This window comes from Xenia sp. Carnegie-2017, unplaced genomic scaffold (genome assembly GCF_021976095.1).
Source record: "Xenia sp. Carnegie-2017 unplaced genomic scaffold, XeniaSp_v1 HiC_scaffold_16, whole genome shotgun sequence".
Classification (NCBI taxonomy): domain Eukaryota; kingdom Metazoa; phylum Cnidaria; class Anthozoa; order Malacalcyonacea; family Xeniidae; genus Xenia; species Xenia sp. Carnegie-2017.
This window is the reverse complement of record NW_025813469.1, coordinates 3,989,719-4,007,358: the sequence shown is the minus strand read 5'-3', so window position 1 is coordinate 4,007,358 and position 17,640 is coordinate 3,989,719. Positions and strand designations below refer to the sequence as shown.

General features: G+C 36.1%; 3 protein-coding genes across 4 annotated transcripts in view; 1 reads left to right on the top strand and 2 right to left on the bottom strand.

The window, feature by feature from the left end:
* LOC124436383 (maestro heat-like repeat-containing protein family member 1) overlaps positions 1-17,640 on the bottom strand; it is a 32,932-nt gene that overhangs the window by 7,612 nt on the left and 7,680 nt on the right. For both annotated transcript variants that reach the window (XR_006945342.1, XM_046986297.1), the window contains exons 14-31: positions 14,520-14,664; positions 14,260-14,300; positions 13,301-13,442; positions 13,048-13,106; positions 12,686-12,793; positions 6,871-6,990; positions 6,275-6,397; positions 5,527-5,609; positions 5,088-5,154; positions 4,782-4,907; positions 4,252-4,331; positions 3,876-3,981; positions 3,467-3,583; positions 2,994-3,107; positions 2,540-2,672; positions 1,480-1,595; positions 403-555; positions 82-236 (exon numbers count right to left, since the gene is read on the bottom strand). Coding sequence is in view for 1 of the 2 variants with exons in the window: in XM_046986297.1 (XP_046842253.1) it covers positions 82-236; positions 403-555; positions 1,480-1,595; positions 2,540-2,672; positions 2,994-3,107; positions 3,467-3,583; positions 3,876-3,981; positions 4,252-4,331; positions 4,782-4,907; positions 5,088-5,154; positions 5,527-5,609; positions 6,275-6,397; positions 6,871-6,990; positions 12,686-12,793; positions 13,048-13,106; positions 13,301-13,442; positions 14,260-14,300; positions 14,520-14,664 (1,988 nt within the window). In the remaining variant the exon portion in view is untranslated. The remainder of the gene's footprint in view (positions 1-81; positions 237-402; positions 556-1,479; positions 1,596-2,539; positions 2,673-2,993; positions 3,108-3,466; positions 3,584-3,875; positions 3,982-4,251; positions 4,332-4,781; positions 4,908-5,087; positions 5,155-5,526; positions 5,610-6,274; positions 6,398-6,870; positions 6,991-12,685; positions 12,794-13,047; positions 13,107-13,300; positions 13,443-14,259; positions 14,301-14,519; positions 14,665-17,640) is intronic.
* Positions 8,099-9,682, bottom strand: LOC124436385. The gene has a single exon (XM_046986299.1). The coding sequence runs from the start codon at positions 9,267-9,269 to the stop codon at positions 8,349-8,351; it is 921 nt and encodes a 306-aa protein (XP_046842255.1). The 5' UTR covers positions 9,270-9,682; the 3' UTR covers positions 8,099-8,348.
* On the top strand, positions 15,607-17,535 carry LOC124436384 (carbohydrate sulfotransferase 5-like). The gene is given in 2 exon segments (XM_046986298.1): positions 15,607-16,340; positions 16,342-17,535. Coding segments are annotated over 2 exon segments (1,287 nt in total). The 5' UTR covers positions 15,607-15,771; the 3' UTR covers positions 17,060-17,535.

Genomic DNA, 17,640 nt, shown 5'->3' with positions numbered 1-17,640 from the left:
GCAAATTGGATCGAAATTCTCACTTGACAGAGCTTTGCCACTGAAGTCAGACGGTTAATGATTTAATGCAAATAGACCTACCAGTTCATGGGTAGGGGGAAATCGAGCAAGGTCTTCAACAACGGGACCAAGTGATGACTGCCAAGAGTACGAAAACATCGCAACGTCCCCGTTCGCGTCTTTATATGAGTAATTTCAGGTAGTTTATTGTGAATTCTTGTAGCCAAGGAAGGAATCTACAAATTCACACGTGGAAGCTACTGCACATACTGCAATAATCATCGGTCGGTTTTAGTAATGAAGTGCTAAGTGATTTTAGTTTAGCAAGTCTTTATCATTTTATAGTATGTTACTGCATTGGACCTTCCTCTAGTCACGTGAAGTGGAATAGAAACTACATACCTCTCCACCAAGCTCTGATCCACGTATGCGAAATAGACTGTTGAGAACAACACAAGCGCCACTCGAACTATGAGTCTGCGTATCACTGAGAGCTTCGATTAAACCGTTGATTAAAAATGAAAGTTGATCACCACTCACTCTCTTACTGAGGAACTGGAAAACAAAGCGGTAAAACTTTGTTTGCCGTATATTTATGAGTGTTTTCTCCGTGTTTACAATCAAATTTATAGGTTCTAATAACTTAAGTTTTGATAGACAAATAAGATTGATACTAAGCAATTTACTGAATGAGGTTAAGCACGATATCAAGAATTATTCAGACCGAGGTCAATGTTATTTGCCGAAGCGAAACTGAGGTGAGTAACATTGACCGAGGTCTGAATAATTCTTGATATCATGAGAAAGCCGAATTCAATAATTTGCTCACTTTAACTAACTGAAATAATATTAAAACATATCAATATTAAACATTTCCAAACATTCGCTACTTTGTCATTGTCAGACGGTTTATTCAAGTTCGTATAGTTTAAATTTGTTGTACATATGCTCATAGCCAGTTTCGTCGCTTTTTAAGTGCTTTGCGCATCCTTTTTGTCCAAAAGCTTTGGCATAGCGTTTTAAGAAACGGTGGCAAACATCGCAATTTTCTTGTCAATAATTGACAGATATCAGGAGCTATTTGTAAATATGACGTCATACATACAGATATCAGAAAATATGGTAAATTTGACGTCATACATACAGATCACGGGTGTTACTTCCAAGAAGAAATCCATAGTCCACAGATATGTATAACATCAACGACAAATCATGTAGCAAACTATGTACAGTAAATATGTAAATTTTCAAGTGGGCCATTAAACCCATTGAACTAAAATACATGGAACGCTACCTAAAGCAAATAATTGTGATTTTCTCGCGGAGTGAAAATTGATCGAACTACGCACGCGTGTCTGGGTGTAATCTCGCGTGGCTGGGTGCAATCTCGCGTGCCTGGGTGTAAGATTTGGCTTCAAAAAATTATCAGGCTTTTGTATTACAGGTAGCGTTCCATGTATTATATTTCAGTGATTATACCTTCGCCAGATCATTGGCAACTGAAAACAGAATGTTACTATCATCATCTTGAGCTCTTTGCTTCAGAACATCAAACGCTTTCGTCAATTTCTCCTTTTTTTCTTGGTTCGCCTTGTCTTAAAAAATGACGAATGCATACGGTCAAATATCAACAGAAAAATACAATTAAAGTCCTTTACTGATATCAATCATTTCGTCAATCACATCAAAATTATTCCTTTGTTGGTATCAATCGCCCTTACAGCGAACGGAATTCTTTTCTTAAGATAGTAAGAGAGAGCAAATCCATTTCTCCATTTCAAGCATAAATTGCAGTTCATTATAAGAACTTAGAATATATATAGTTAAAAAACTTATATAATATTTATATAAAAGGAAGACTACTTATCTGTAAGATATGTTAACTTAGATTAATTGAAAAAATTGTTAATCCTTAATTACAACCAATGGTTACTCGTCAATGTTTTGATTAATATAAAAGATACCGTCTTTTATTACAAGCAAGTGTAACTCGGCAATGTTTTGATTAATATAATACAAGCAAGTGTAACTCGTCAATGTTTTTATTAATACAAAAGATACCATCTTTTATTACAAGCAAGTGTAACTCGTCAATGTTTTGATTAATATAATACAAGCAAGTGTAACTCGTTAATGCTTTGATTAATATAATACAAGCAAGTGTAACTCGTCAATGTTTTGATTAATATAATACAAGCAAGTGTAACTCGTCAAAGCTTTGATTAATATAATACAAGCAAGTGTAACTCGTTAATGCTTTGATTAATATAATACAAGCAAGTGTAACTCGTTAATGCTTTGATTAATATAATACAAGCAAGTGTAACTCGTTAATGCTTTGATTAATATAATACAAGCAAGTGTAACTCGTTAATGCTTTGATTAATATAATACAAGCAAGTGTAACTCGTAAATCGTAATTGTTATTTATATTTATATTAAACACAACATCACGTACTACAATAAAAGGTAACTCGTCAATAATATGATAAATATTAAAGGTAGTATCCTGTATCACATTTTACCTATATGCACCAACCTTTGTCATATTTAGCAGCGATAGACAAAGCCGTTTGGACTGCAGACAATGCATCCTGTCGAATGCCGGTGCAAGGATCCGTGCAACGAGGAACAAAATAAGCCAAGACGTTGCCAAAAACGAAAAAGTTGTCCTTGAGAAGAAAAAATAGAAGTCTGCTAACAATCGACACAACAATAGCGTTGAGGAAAAGTGTGGGTCGATGAGCGTGGCAATTGTTAAGAAGGTGATTCTAAGGACAAACCATACCCTGTTTTGCTGACATTTGAAAATTTCGTTTCTATATCTACCTGACCCAATTACCCCATAAGGTAGTGGTTATGTACTTTAAATACTTTTGATATATTTTATTGCAGATAGGTCTTGTATATTTACTACTCCTAAAATGTTTAAAAAATATTGATTATTTCTGATTATAGATGATTTTCCCATGCAGATGTAAAAGATTCAATACCTCAGAAGTAGGTGCGACAACCTCTTCGTAGGTTTGCAAAACTCTGATCATCGTTTTCAGCGATCTTTGTCTCGTAATTTCCGCGTCACTGCACAACCAAGGTTGGTGAAGACACTGCATAATTGTAAATAAAAAACAAAGAAAATATATCGAGGCCTTATACCATGGACCAAGGGATGTCTTTAAGAAGAGTATGACTAACAGGTCGAGGATCACACGTCACCCACCATCGACAATACAAACCGTTAGCAGTTCACAAAATTTAACAAAACTTTCATGTCGTAAGGTACAAAAAATTGCCCCAACTATCTCCACACAAAAAACTCAAGTATTCCCCCGCGAAAAACGGTACCTTGACAAGTTCATGCAATGTCACAGGAGTATACCAAATTTAATAACACTATTAAATCGTCAAATACAAAAAAGGCCCACGTATCCCCCCCACAAAGAAAAAAGGAAAAAAGGAAACATACCTTGAGAAGTTTATCCAATGTCACAGGAGACGGATCTTTGCGGACAACTTCACTCATCAAATCATCATGGGCCTCCAAAGCAGCCGCGAATAATTTTTGAGGAGAATCTTTTGCCAACTGTAAGATAAGGTCAAATTATATTCAGGAGGTGGATGTGATTTCGAGAGATCTTTTTCACTCAAAACCACTGACTACGATAGATATTTTAACCATTCTCCCTCAAAACCACCGATTTCGACAAATGTTTTTGAGGGAGACAATACAATATTTTCTCAAAACCACTGACTGCCAAGTACGTTTGAGATGATACGCTTTCATCAAAAGACGACACAATGAAAGAAGGTTGAATTATAATAAAATCTATCGTGAGCGTGTTTAGCATTTTATTTCATGAAATTAAAACACATACCTCATCGGCAGTAGTTTTCTCATCAACTACGACGGTGTATACAGATCTGGCCGTCGATAAAACCAAAGTTTCAATACTTTCTTCGGAGAGTTTCGGATCAAGTTTTCTGACACATAAGTTAAGTATTTTTTCCCTTAATATATCATAACGTCGACAAGCTTTCCTAAAAAAGTTTTCCTCGACAAATTTTCACTGAAAAGTTCTTGTTGGCATGTTTTCTTTGAAATTGCTTCTAAGATTATAAAATTTCTCTGTCGTCAGGTCATAAACAACTTTTCATCTAAGCTAGAAAATTCTACTATCCAATGGAAAACGCTAAACAGGTTTCGCACAACCTGCCCCTAGGCTTTAGTCAAAGAAGTACAAATAAAGATACATAAGTTGAGTACATGCATTGAGAGCAATTCCTCTTGTTTCCGTACTAATTGTCGAATGTGATTCGTTGTTAATGTAGTTCTACATAAATAAAATAACAAGATATTGGTCGCTATTGGACGTTCTACATTCGATCTATTATAGAGAAGCCATTGGCTAACTCCATTACAGAGAATTAAAATTTTATGAAAGAGCCCACTTTATGAAATAAACACAACAAAACCGCGTGCACTGATTGGTGCATAACTGTGTTTGCATTAGCCTGTGCTAAACAGATCTAAGCTCGACCAATTAAATCAATTAAGGAGAATTGCAAACATCTTTTATTTCTTAGATATATGAGAACACAAATTGCAATTATTTCATATAATCACAGATATTTGATATAGTCATGGTGATGTGGTCATGGTGATATAGTCATGGTGATGTGGTCATGTGACAATACGTGGATTCAAACTATAAATGCCAAGGAACTGAGCTGATGAAAGTACAAGACTAGAAAAAAAGGAATTGAAAGAAAAACCAACTTACAATCATATGTTGCAGTAATTCTTTCCGCTTTGAAAAAGTAGATTTTGCTTGTTGTAAATGATTTGGATGACACGCTCTGGCAATCAACTCGACACAATGGATTAAACTTTGTCTTACTCCTAAATCCTGTGGATGAATGAAGATACACAGCAGATTAATGCATCAGACTGATTGACGGATTTCGTGACGAAAAGATATATCAATGAAACAAAGAAACCCAATTCGAATACTATTATATTCAAACAAATAACTTTGCATAATATTCACGTGACAGGTTATCACATAGTTTATATTCAATAAACAAACCTTAGGTTGAGCCAAATGTGGACTGATTACACGATAAACACTCGTTTCTAATCTTGAAGCAATCAAACTAGGCAAAGTGTTCATACTGGTAAATACACAGGGAAACTATATAGATGGCAGTAAGTACTTAAATGTACAAATATATAGCAGTAAATACTTACGCGTGCAAATATATATAGTAGTAAATAATCAAGATAACCAAAAAATTTCGAAAGCAAAAATCTTCAATTTTTTTTAAAGAACTGCTTGATAATTGAAATATTGAACAAACATTAGACAGTGACAAGCAGCCAGAAGCAGATTGATAATTCAAAAGCTGTTCTTCAAAAAGCATATTGTGATAATCACATGATTCAATTTTTCACTCCTCTCCTACTAAGTGTCCGAGATTAGTGACATACAACACTTGACATCAAAAATGATCATTATAAACAAGTACCTCGGTGGACCGTATAGAGCAACGTAACCAAAACACCACATGACCGTGCTTTTGATTCTTTCAACGTCAACTGAGGATTTGTCCTAAGAGAAAAAACATCTCAATTATTGCGTCGGTATTGATCAAAAATAAATATAAGATTGCGTGTAGGCACATCTTACTAAAATGTTAAAACAAAACTTAGTGAAAACAAAATTGAGAATTTAGCTGTGAGTGAACTTGAAACAAGATAAACTTTTGCAGAAAGAACGGAATTGTAATTCAAAAAAAGGTAATCGATGTAGCTGTAACACAGTTCCACAAGGACAAGTCATATGAGGATGTTGTTGAAGCTTACTAACGGTGAATACACTCAAAATAATTTTTTTCTAGATAATCTTGTGAGCCTGCAATGTGGAATGTACAGCAATTTCCTGGAAAACCAAACATGCGTGTTAGCACCTTCGCGCTCTTTTGTATTGCTAGTAATTCGTTATGAATTGTCAAAGGTGATTTAATGATTATAAGACACTTGTGAAATGGAAGATCGGCTCTAAATGTTTTATGTTCATATATCTGTTCAGGACTGTTCTGCTCAAGGCTGAATTGATCCCTCGCATCTTAGATATTACTAATTTCTATTTTAGTTTCACATAAGACCATATGATATTTCGGAATGATATTTGTGGGTGCCCTGTTGAATTCACCCAGTTTTGGGAGTCCTGCATTGGCAAGAAAATCTCTTACGCTGTACGAAAAATAGCAATACCTTCATCAAACCCAGAAATCCAGACGATTTTGGGACCATTTCATTTTTGGTAATTGTTTCCAGTTTCAACAGCACCTCATCGAGATTTTTTGACGCACAGAAACCGTACGCAATGGCGCAACCCTAAACGCATTACATGATAATTTTTAGTCGTATTTCAACATATACCACTTTGTCTCACAATGTGTGAAAATCAAAGACTGTCATACCCAAGATCCGTCACGAAACAAACCATCTACCGGGTATTTGCCAATAGAAATTAAACAATAATTGTGTCGACCACTCATATGTATATCCTGAAGACTAAGCTTCCTCCACAACAGTGGAGTTAATGGTAGTAGAAAAGATGGCGGCATGTCCATTTTACAGCATTTTTTAAAAAGAAAACGCTTAAAGTCGTAAGATATCTCCCTGTGGCCGTTTAAACATTTTTGACCTAAAAGTATTAGCGAAGCAAAATGCCGCCATCTTTTTAAACAGTCACGTGGATTTTTGCGCGCATGCGCAGTGTTCGTTAACCTAAATACTGCTCTTCTTTTGTGTGAAAGCATTTCTATACGACAGAACACTATGAAAATAGATGAAACTTGACGCACCTCCTTTTCGTCTTTATCAGCGTGCTTTGTTGAAGAAAAAATGACGGAAAGTTGACTCTGAATGAACGATTTCTTTGACACAACTTTCATGACGACACCGGAGCATTTGTAAAGAAAATTCTAAAAGAAAGCGCGTAGTTAGGACACAAGACATATTTCTAGCTTGCACGATCATCTGTTTTAGTATTTTCGTCAACTCAAAAGGACTACATGAAAGAAAATTAACGAGTGCTTAAATTATATGAGAAAGAGACAACACGGTTTTTCTATGAAATGTCTATTGACGAACACTTTACACGATCAACGACCAATGTTTAAATTTCAAAACGACGGTTGGCTAGCAAAATTTTATAAACATGTACCAACTCGAGAGTGGCAAACTCGGCCAGCAAGTTGTGTTTTGCAAATTTTATATCATAAACACTTATGTCTTCATAAATCTATAGTTTTCACATTCAGTGAACACCAAAATACCTAAAAAGTACGACAAAAATTGCTAGCTGGCTACACTACAGCAAATTGATTAACATTTTTCACCGTATTCATTGAACTTACAGAGTACAGAATAACAGAATTTCTACAGAAATATTCAGCGCAAGTTATGGAATAGTTTGCATGACAATAGCAACGTTGATATGAAATAGCTACGTTTGTTTGTGTTTTTTTTGCTTTACAAATAATTCTTCCGGTGTATTTCTTCGCAAATGTCTTATTTATTAATGGCTCATCGACGCATCTTATGAAGACCAATTTTTTGTAAAAATTGTATTATTTTCAAGAGTGGTGAAAGACCTTAATCTCAAGTGCAAAAGTTTAACACGTACAAATTTACATAAATATGTGTATGACGGTGTAAAAGTTAGATAATTCATGGTCAAATGTCAACTTTAAAACTGTCCTTTCTTACTAATTATGTTAAGTGATAACATAGCGATAATATTTACATCATGAAGAAAGTAAAATATAACCTACAGCATAAACTAATTGCAGTCAAATTAATTGAAAATATACAACATTTATGCATTGAGCTTTATAAAATAAAAATAGTAAAACGCGTGCGCTGAATGGTCTATCGCTGACTTTCCACTAGCCTGCGTAAACTGATCTGATATTCAACAAAAGAAAATTGCAAATGAATCATGAATACATGTTGGAGAAAAAATGAAAACATTTGTTTTAAATTTATCTGTTTCGCATTAGTGCTATTTTATAAAAGAAGTAAAAGATGTTTTTCGTGTTTGCACAGGCTGATGCAACCTCGGAGGTGTTTGTGAGAACTCTCGAGCAGGTGCAAGGGTGCAAACCACGGCCTTGCGTCTCAGGCTTCAACTGATCAGCTCTCAAGTTCCCCCAAAGGTCTCCTCGGTTTGCATAAGCGCGTGCAAACACAGCAAACATCTTTCAATTCTTAAATATAAAAACATGCTGAGGACAAGTGGACCAAATTTATATTATTCAAAAATTTCTTCGAACCGTTTTCAGCGCAAGCGCATGAGAGCAATCACAGCCAGTAAGCATGACAAAATAATGCACTCTTCTATGCCCAGTCGCTGGTAAAGATACACAAGCATCACGCAAATGAGCAAGAGGGAATAAATGTTCGCTCTTGTCGGGTATATAACGTATGCCCTTATAACCGAGACCATATATCGGAAATGAAAATTCTGCATTTCATTGTGGATCCCTATACGAGATAGTTCCCAGGCACAAAACACATTTGCAATGATAAGCGGATTCAACAGACCAGCGTAGGTGTAGTTGAAGACTTTCAGAACTATCGACAAAAATATTGAAACGTAGAAAACTGTGTTTCGAAATCGCGGTAATGTCATCATTTTAACAAAAGTGTAAGTTCGAGAACTCGACAGCTGAAACGCAATGTCGACTGCATATTCCTGGCAACTGTTGCCGGACGCCATAACTTCGTCATCAACTAATTCACTCATTTTCTCATCTCTCCTCTTTCGAGTGACAAAGCCAACATGATGGAGAATATATTTGTCTTTATGCTCCATTTCTTCGAACCGCCTCTTTTCTCCTTCCCCCCAAACAACATTCCTCACGGCATGCGTGTAGATATAACGATCGACATCTTGTATCACCACCGCCCAATGACTAAGAGTCGTGGAACCACTAAAATCCGCCTTGTCCATGTCTTTGTAATCGATGAGCCTTGCTATGTAAAGTTTTTGATCTGTCTCCACATTCATTCCAACAAAAACTCGTAAAGCAACAAAGACGTAGGGAATTACGTAAAGAAAAGGTAGAAAGTAGCCAAGTAAAGCCACCAGAATGACGCAAGTCCTGAACATGACTTCATACTTATACACGGTGAGTACAAAAAATAAAAATACATAACTCACAGAGGCACCAACACAGAACGCGTCGTCGGCTAACATTGTGTCTCAAAGAAAAGTCGATAGATGATTCTCAGAAGGAGCAGCTGCTGATAATAGAAACTATGGCAAAAAGAGGGAAATCCCCTCTTAGCGATAGGGATGCCCCCTTTTAGGAAATGCCGGTTGTTTAAGGTGGTCATATACAAAAAATTGAATTTTTTTCATTTTTAAAGATAGTTATAAGAAACTATCAGTATTTGAAAGACTTTAATGAAGAGAATTAACTAATGGAAAAAAAAAATTAAAAAATCACTAATTACACTAATTATCCAACATGGCGGCCCCTAATTAGCCAATAAATGAACTTCGCTGCGAACATGATATCTTGGGAACCAATGATCCAAATTCAATGAGTAAAGTTTTTTTTAAAAGCTTAGAACATAATCTAGTGCTTGACACTTTTCAATTTTTTATTAATTCTTTATAAACAAAAATATATTCAAAAATTTGATTTTCTTCAGTAATTTTGCATTTTTGGTACACATTTTATGACATAACGAGTAAATATTTCATCAACAATGCAAAATATCAAAATTTGAAAATGTCAAGCACTAGATAATATTACTAGCCTTCAACATACAAAATTTCAGGCATCTCTGACAAATAACAAAGATAATATGATGTCACAAAGTTTTTCCTAAGTGCTAAAATCACCAAAATGAGAAAACAGCATTTAAAGTTTACATAACCTATATTGTACCTCTGGCAGCCCTAAAAATTGCCAGCTTCATAAGTAACTCCTTCCTTATGTTTAGCATTGTCAATATAATTCTTTCTAATGTTTCTTAATGTTTTTCTTTGCTTTTTCACCTTCTCTGAACTCTTCTTTGCCGACAACTTTATCCGATGATGATCACATTCTTGAGCCCCTTTACTTGTAAACATTCCAGGAGTTATGTCCAGTTCACTCAATACCTTTAACAAATTTATGTCCCCATCATTAAATTTAAGAATAGCCAAGTATGTTGCAAGAGCAACAGTCTCTTGTTCAACATATGTAGTCTTCGGACATCGTTCCCATATCATATTATTTAGACATTCATTAACATTTTGAGTTAAGCCATGAGTACATTTGTTCAACAAAGTAGCATTGCTCAGTTCTTCAAATATGGGCTCAATGACCTTAACAATACATTCAGGAATGCCTATTCTGTGCTTGTAGTTGTCCTTTTCCTCTTATAGCCACACCAACTGTCTTCACCATCAGGACAAAGATGATGCTGAGGATTAGTATCAGTTGATGCAACATGATAGAGAGAAGCTTTTATCGATTTTGCCATTTCCTTAACATCATGAAGGTTTCCTCTTACTGACAAACCATAATAATTTTGAAGAATATCAATCTTCCCATCTGTAAGCCTTCCTTTTCCACTCAATCCTTTACCGTCAGCAAGCTTTACCCTTTCGTTGTATTCTTCAACTTACGAAGACGACTCCCAACCCTCTTTTGAATGTGACCAATACACTCCAACTTTTTTGGAATGCACTCTTCTCCATATGGCTTTCTTTCAACAATAGCATTATATGTTGAAGAATCCCGTCAAGCATTTCCTTGTATTTCAGTCCTCTAGAAGCAAAGACCTCTCGAAAATTCGCACAGCTCCAGAAGTCTCCATACTGCTAGCACTTCCTTCATGATTGATCTTGCACTGATGACCAGCTTTCCACTCGTTGTATTTAGGATCACTTGTCCTATTTTTCCATTTGGCACATTGCTGACACCTGTCTGAGAGCACTTCCACGTCTAAACACTTTTTTGGTTTGCAAAGATATTGCCGTAACAACACCATTATGGGATGCATGGCCTCTCTTTTGCCATGTACCATCCAAAGATATTCCACATTCTGGTGCTCCATTTTCCTCTTTAACATGCATAGCATTGCTGAGCATGCTGTCATTGGCCAGTTGTTCAACAACTGGTAATAGCTTTCCATTTTGAATCAATGTAAAGCTTCGGCAAGTTGGTGGTGGAGCCATATTCATGACCTTGTTGAATGTGACCATTGCAGCTTGCCCTCGACCAATTTCTCGAAATGCTAGGACTGCTCGGACATTAACTTCGTGTGAACAGCCTTGCTTTTTAGATGTGTGGAAACTATACTTCCACTCACATTCTTTATTCTTACATTGAAGAAGAATATAATGCGCATAGCCTTTCCTTTTCCTCAAGTCCACATGGGATTCCACACTGCTTTCGCAATCAGGGCATTTTAAAAATTCATCAAAAACACCAAACAGCAAAGACAAGTCCATAAACACGGTGCCTTCTTTTGCAGTGTGTAGATTATTAAAATTTGAGCCAATGCTCCTCGTTTGATGACTTATTTTCTTTGCAGAAGATCCAGGGTTTGCGTCATCGTTTCCGCCATGTTTTGACTTCTTTGCCATTTTTGATGGCGGAGTTCTAACCGCTTTTCTCTTTCTATTTCGACTATTCCCATTATTTTTCGCTTTGATTATTATCGGAATAACAAAGGAAAGCTCCGAAATACTAACAAAAAGACTTTTCTCCTCAGAGATACAAAATTATAATGTTTTTTGAAGAGCAACTTTTCGAACTGTGCGAGCACGCGATCAGCTTTGATATGAAATTATAACAGTTACCATGGTGCCAAAATGCAACCAATCACGATGTAACTTAACGAGAAGGCTTTGAATAACATCCACCAAAAGTAGAAACAAAAAATTCGCTTTAGAAGGGGAGTTTTTGGGGTGAAATTTGGGTAAAAATCCGTTGCTAAGGCGTTGCTATGGACCAAAAACTTTAAGAAGACAACTTTGAAAGCATTTTTCGTGGGTAAATGATAGTTTTAACGAAAAACGATTAGAACAATCAGAAAAACCATAGCATAAAGTACCGATAATGATCAAAAAAAAATTTTGAGTTTTTAGAAAAAATAGTGCCTTAAATTTGTATATGACCACCTTAATACTTCTCTTGAATATGTACAAACTTTCAAGAATATATCTGAGAGCAGAAACGAAAACCACATAATAAGTCGTAACGATACATGGAAGTGCTCTGACAAAACGCAAATAATAATATTAATGCGGAGTCAAAGTATTTATTAAATATTTGTTAATTTAAGTTTACTAAAAATAAACCTGTCGTGAAAAGCAGCAACTCGGCTGCACATCATCATTTCGTGGGTGCTTTGGAAATCATTTGAGATTGACAGCTGCTTTAAAAGCAGCACTTTTTTACGTAACACCGAATTGCAATTCAATTTAGGCGCTTATGCATGAGCAGAACGCACGCTGTGCACGTTAACTCAACTGTGGAAGATGGCGGTAATAACTTAAGACATCCCTACGTTTACTGCACCAAAAAAAACTTACATCAGTCCTCAAATCATTTATAGTAAGAAAATCATAATATGAAAGAAAATCTAAAACCTCACACATTCACAGCTGACCTTATCTTTAGATTGATTGTTGTAAAGTGGTATTTGATTTCCCAATTCTGTCCCCACCGCCACACTCCAGTCCTCGTCATCGACCTCGTCCAAAGTTCTTGAGAAGAACTGCCAAAAAAATCGTAACGTTAATTAATAAGAAGTTGAGACAAAGCAAATTAACTACGGTAACTTGTTTTGAAGAAATGAAAAAAATTCTACACTCCATGAAAATTGAAAATATTTACTAAAACAAATCATCGCATTCCAGCTTTCAAGTAATACTTCGTGCAGGGTATCATGGTTAGACCTACTACTTTAGCAGTCGACTTCCACTGAAACTTTTTCAGTCAATCAAAATAACAATTTTATAAGATAGCCACCTTCAGGAGTAAATCTTCCCAAGATTTTTGTTCCCATTCCTTTTCGCCTTCTTCGTTATCTGTGAACAGAATTTAAGCATCGATGAAAATCATCAAGTTAACCTCCACTGGAGATAAATTCACCCCGAAGAAACGCGATGCTATGAAAGACTGGAACTTTGTTAAAAATTTTGACCGGAAGTAATGTTCCACCAGTTCATATTCCAGTTAAACGGGGTACAGACTTTTTATTCCTCTTCATACTTTTATTTACCGTCAATGTATTGAGTCAGCTTTGGAATGATAGTCGTCCAAAGTTCGTTCACATTTGAATGTATGATGGGGGAGAGTAGCAGAAGCAAACTGAGCACGTGCTTTCCACGTTCTTTCCCCGTGAATGGATGTCCAGCCAGCACCTAAAAGCACATGAGAAACTAAATTCGATAGAAATCAGTTCAAAACCTACTGCATTATTTCATACAGAACATTTGTGTTTTTTCTCTATCATTTAAGATAAGATGCAAAAGAGAAATGTTAGCGAATCAGCAGTTTACCATTAGGGTCATCAATTCGAAGTGAATAATATACAAACTTGTGTTCTGTATTATATTCAGTGTTCGTGGGGAAAATATCCTTACATTAAAACCAGACTATCAAACAACACAAAACCAACATTATATCGTTTGACGTAACACACATACGTACTAGAAGCAAAACCAACATTATATCGTTTGACTTAACACACATGCGTACTAGAAGCAAAACCAACATTATATCGTTTGACGTAACACACATGCGTACTAGAAGCAAAACCAACATTATATCGTTTGACGTAACACACATACGTACTAGAAGCAAAACCAACAATATATCGTTTGACGTAACACACATACGTACTAGAAGCAAAACAAACATTATGTCGTTTGACGTAACACACATACGTACTAGAAGCAAAACCAACATTATATCGTTTGACGTAACACACATACGCACTAGAAGCAAAACCAACATTATATCGTTTGACTTAACACACATACGTACTAGAAGCAAAACCAACATTATATCGTTTGACGTAACACACATACGTACTAGAAGCAAAACCAACATTATATCGTTTGACGTAACATACATACGTACTAGAAGCAAAACCAACATTATATCGTTTGACTTAACACACATACGTACTAGAAGCAAAACCAACATTATATCGTTTGACGTAACACACATACGTACTAGAAGTCTCGCCATAATCGGTACAGCCTTTGGTAAGTTGACTGCAAAAATGATAAATGAAATTAGTTATTTTGTACGAAGAGCAAAGGAAAGTAGAAAACTTCAGTTTTTCAACATGAGATGGGAAACATTAGCAGCCATACACCCTCACCTATCCATACACTACAACACCCTCACCCATCCCAACACTACCCCTTCCTCACCCATCAAAACCCCACTACTCCTCTTCCGCCATCCAAACACATAATGATGTTACTCACCATGTTGGACAAAATTTATTGAAAAATCGTTTAAATCACGTTCGCGTTTCTTTCCCGCTAAAATACACAAGTTTTGACAGACGGAAGTTATGGCGCACGTGTATTCGGCATGAACAAGAAACTCCAACAGGTACGGCCATAGAACCTACAAATACATATAAAAAACATACAGTTGAAAAATTTCTGCGAAACAGTTGTGATGAATTTTACCTAAATGGCCAATCACAATCAAACAGCTCTCTAAACAGCCAATCAGAATGTGCAGCAATTATAATGAAATAGAGTCTAAACCGGAATCTACAGCTACAGCAACAATTATGATACAGCAATATTAATTTCATTCGCTCACAAAGTTCAATCGCTAGACTGAAGGTGGAATGACATTTGAAGTTACTAAATTCAAACTCTGAAACAGAGCAAGATTTATCTATCAATCTTTAATTGACAAAGCAGTAAAAAGTTCCACGTATCAGAAAAAACTGATGTGACCGACTTTTTATTTCAATTCAACATTAATGGGGATATAAACCATTTCTAGCCGACAATTCAAAAAAATGTAAAACAGAAAACAAATTCCGAATAGATAACTTTAGGTCATCTTTAAATAACAAAATAGCTATGTATCAGAACAAGACGCATATAAAACTTTAAATTTTCGCCATTTTTTCAAAGCCATCCTCTGTATTAGTGAAAATGAGCACGCGCTTTTAATGTCTACTCAACCCTGTACGAAGTATCCTATTATCTATACATTTTCCAAGCCGGTGGAAAGTGACGTAGCCAAATCACAAGTTTGGTCGCGTTATGTAAAGATTTTAGCGTTCACTTAATGTAAAAACGATAGATTTCAAAGTAAATAAACAAAGTTCACGATAGTCTGATATTTATATAGCACGATCAAACTTGCGGTCTGGCTTTTTATGCCTCTTTAACTTGGACGGATAGCGCAGACATTAGCAATTGGACGATAATCAAATTCCTCTTCGCAAACATGTTTTATAGGTCCGTCAAAAAGACAAACAGGTGCTAAAATTGACGCAGGTAAACAACGTAGAAAAAACGCGTGGTCAATTGTAGCGGTGAAAAACAATTGAAACAAGACCATAATTTAAATACGACAACAACGAAACGAAAGATGTTTATAAATACTTTAAAATGGGGATAGGTTGTGAGCAACAAGGTAACAGTCGCGTGTCTGCCATCGTTTCGACAATAATGTGAACACTTTGAACATCGTTGAAATGCACCAGATATGTTCATCTGCCTCTATAAAAACACATTCAACACGAGAGCTACAACGTCTTGGTGGCAATGGGCGGTAATTCTGGCTTTCATTCTTTTTCTTTACACTTTGTTCGTGTCCGTATTTCTTCCAGTCTGCATTTACGACATGAAAGAAACTAGATTCTTTAAAATCGAAATGCTCGAAGATTCTTCTGAAACTCGTCAAACGCAACAAATTATGATTGACGAACTACGTTCGAACAACACAAAACTATTGAAAGAAATTAAGAAACTCCAGGTAACGGTCGGCATACACGAGAGACTGGAAAGAGTAACGGAAAAAGATTGGTCGTTGGCGACCGTGGGCAACAAACGACATCAAAATGTCCTCATCACTTCCATACCAAACTCGGGCGAGTTGTTCTTCGGAGATTTCTTCAATCACCATCGTGACGTGTTTTACTTGTTTGAGCCATTTCATTCGCTTGAATATTTCAAAGAAAACAGACACCCAAAGGAGTACACGGCACTCTTAGTGAGTTTCCTGCAAGGAATACTTGCCTGCAACTTCGAACGTTTCAATTTTACGCGAAATTTTGTCGCTTCATTACAGAGCGCTAATTCACCGACTGGCAAGTCGTGAACTCTCCGATCCTCCACTTTGCCCACGAGTAGAAAAAGGCCACTACTACAACATAAGATATTGTACGAAGATTCAATCCCCAACACTGACCGCAATTTGTAAACTGCATAGTCATACAGTGGTCAAAACGACCCAAATGACGAATATTGAAACGTTAATACGAATGAACAGCAACATGCTGAGCGCCAAGCGCATCTTGGAGCTTGTGCGTGACCCACGCGCGATTTTGTACACGCGCTCGAAAACCATGGAAAACGCAAGCGATTATTGGTTTGCTGAAGAGGCGAGAAAAATTTGTCGGCAACAATGGAAGAACAGAGAGTTCGTGGAAAAATACAAAAGCAATGGAGAAGCTATTTCTTTTACGTTAGTCAAATACGAGGATCTCGTTACCAGTCCTTTTGAGGTATTCGACAATCTATGCCGTGATTTGGGTTTGCCTAAAAGTAAGCATGCCAGATCATGGCTAAGAGATGCTATCACCAAAGGCTTCGAATGGCCTGCATCCGTGGAAGAGATGGAAACGGGGATATATTCGAAAACGAGGCAAAACCTCACGCATAGTTTGTCAGAATGGAGTACAGGTCTGAGTATGAAACAGGTCAGGACGATAGAAAAGAAATGTAGGTCAACAATGAAGAAATTAGGTTATGAAGAGCACCACAAAACTTAGTCTGATAGAATGATTAAAATTGGCGTAGATAGCATCGGCATTTGGGGAAGGGAGAGGCAATTGTCACGTATGCATATTATAAACTGCAGAAAACAACTATTTTCAATTGAACTTATTAGTGCAAAGGTTCTAACAACTTCTGCCTTTTCGACTTATAATTTAAGCCAACCACGTTTGTACAATTTTAATTTATTTATAATAACAATATACTCTTACTGCATGTTTAATGTTTATACGTAAGTTGAATGGAACATAAACAAACGCATCCAAGGGCTTCTAATGACAATCAATTGAATTTTGAAATATATAAGCCTTTTGACAAAACAAAGTTTTTGCAATAATAACAATTGATCTTTTGTATAGTCAAGTATGGCCCGTTTCAACACTCTATGGATTTGCACTCTATCAATGAAATCTTGAAAATAGACTCGGCATATTGTACAAAGTGAACAAATAGAATTTAACTCGGTCAAGTAGATATGAAGCGGTGCTTGTTTAATGTCAGCTATGTATGTCTTGAAAATTGGCTTTTTTATCAAATTTGACTCATCCTAATGCCGAAAAAATTTTTTTTGAAGGGG

What these genes read in the sequence shown, in the direction of transcription:
- LOC124436385 (XM_046986299.1), bottom strand. Translation starts at nt 9,269, where the DNA reads ATGTTAGCCGACGACGCGTTCTGTGTTGGTGCCTCTGTGAGTTATGTA.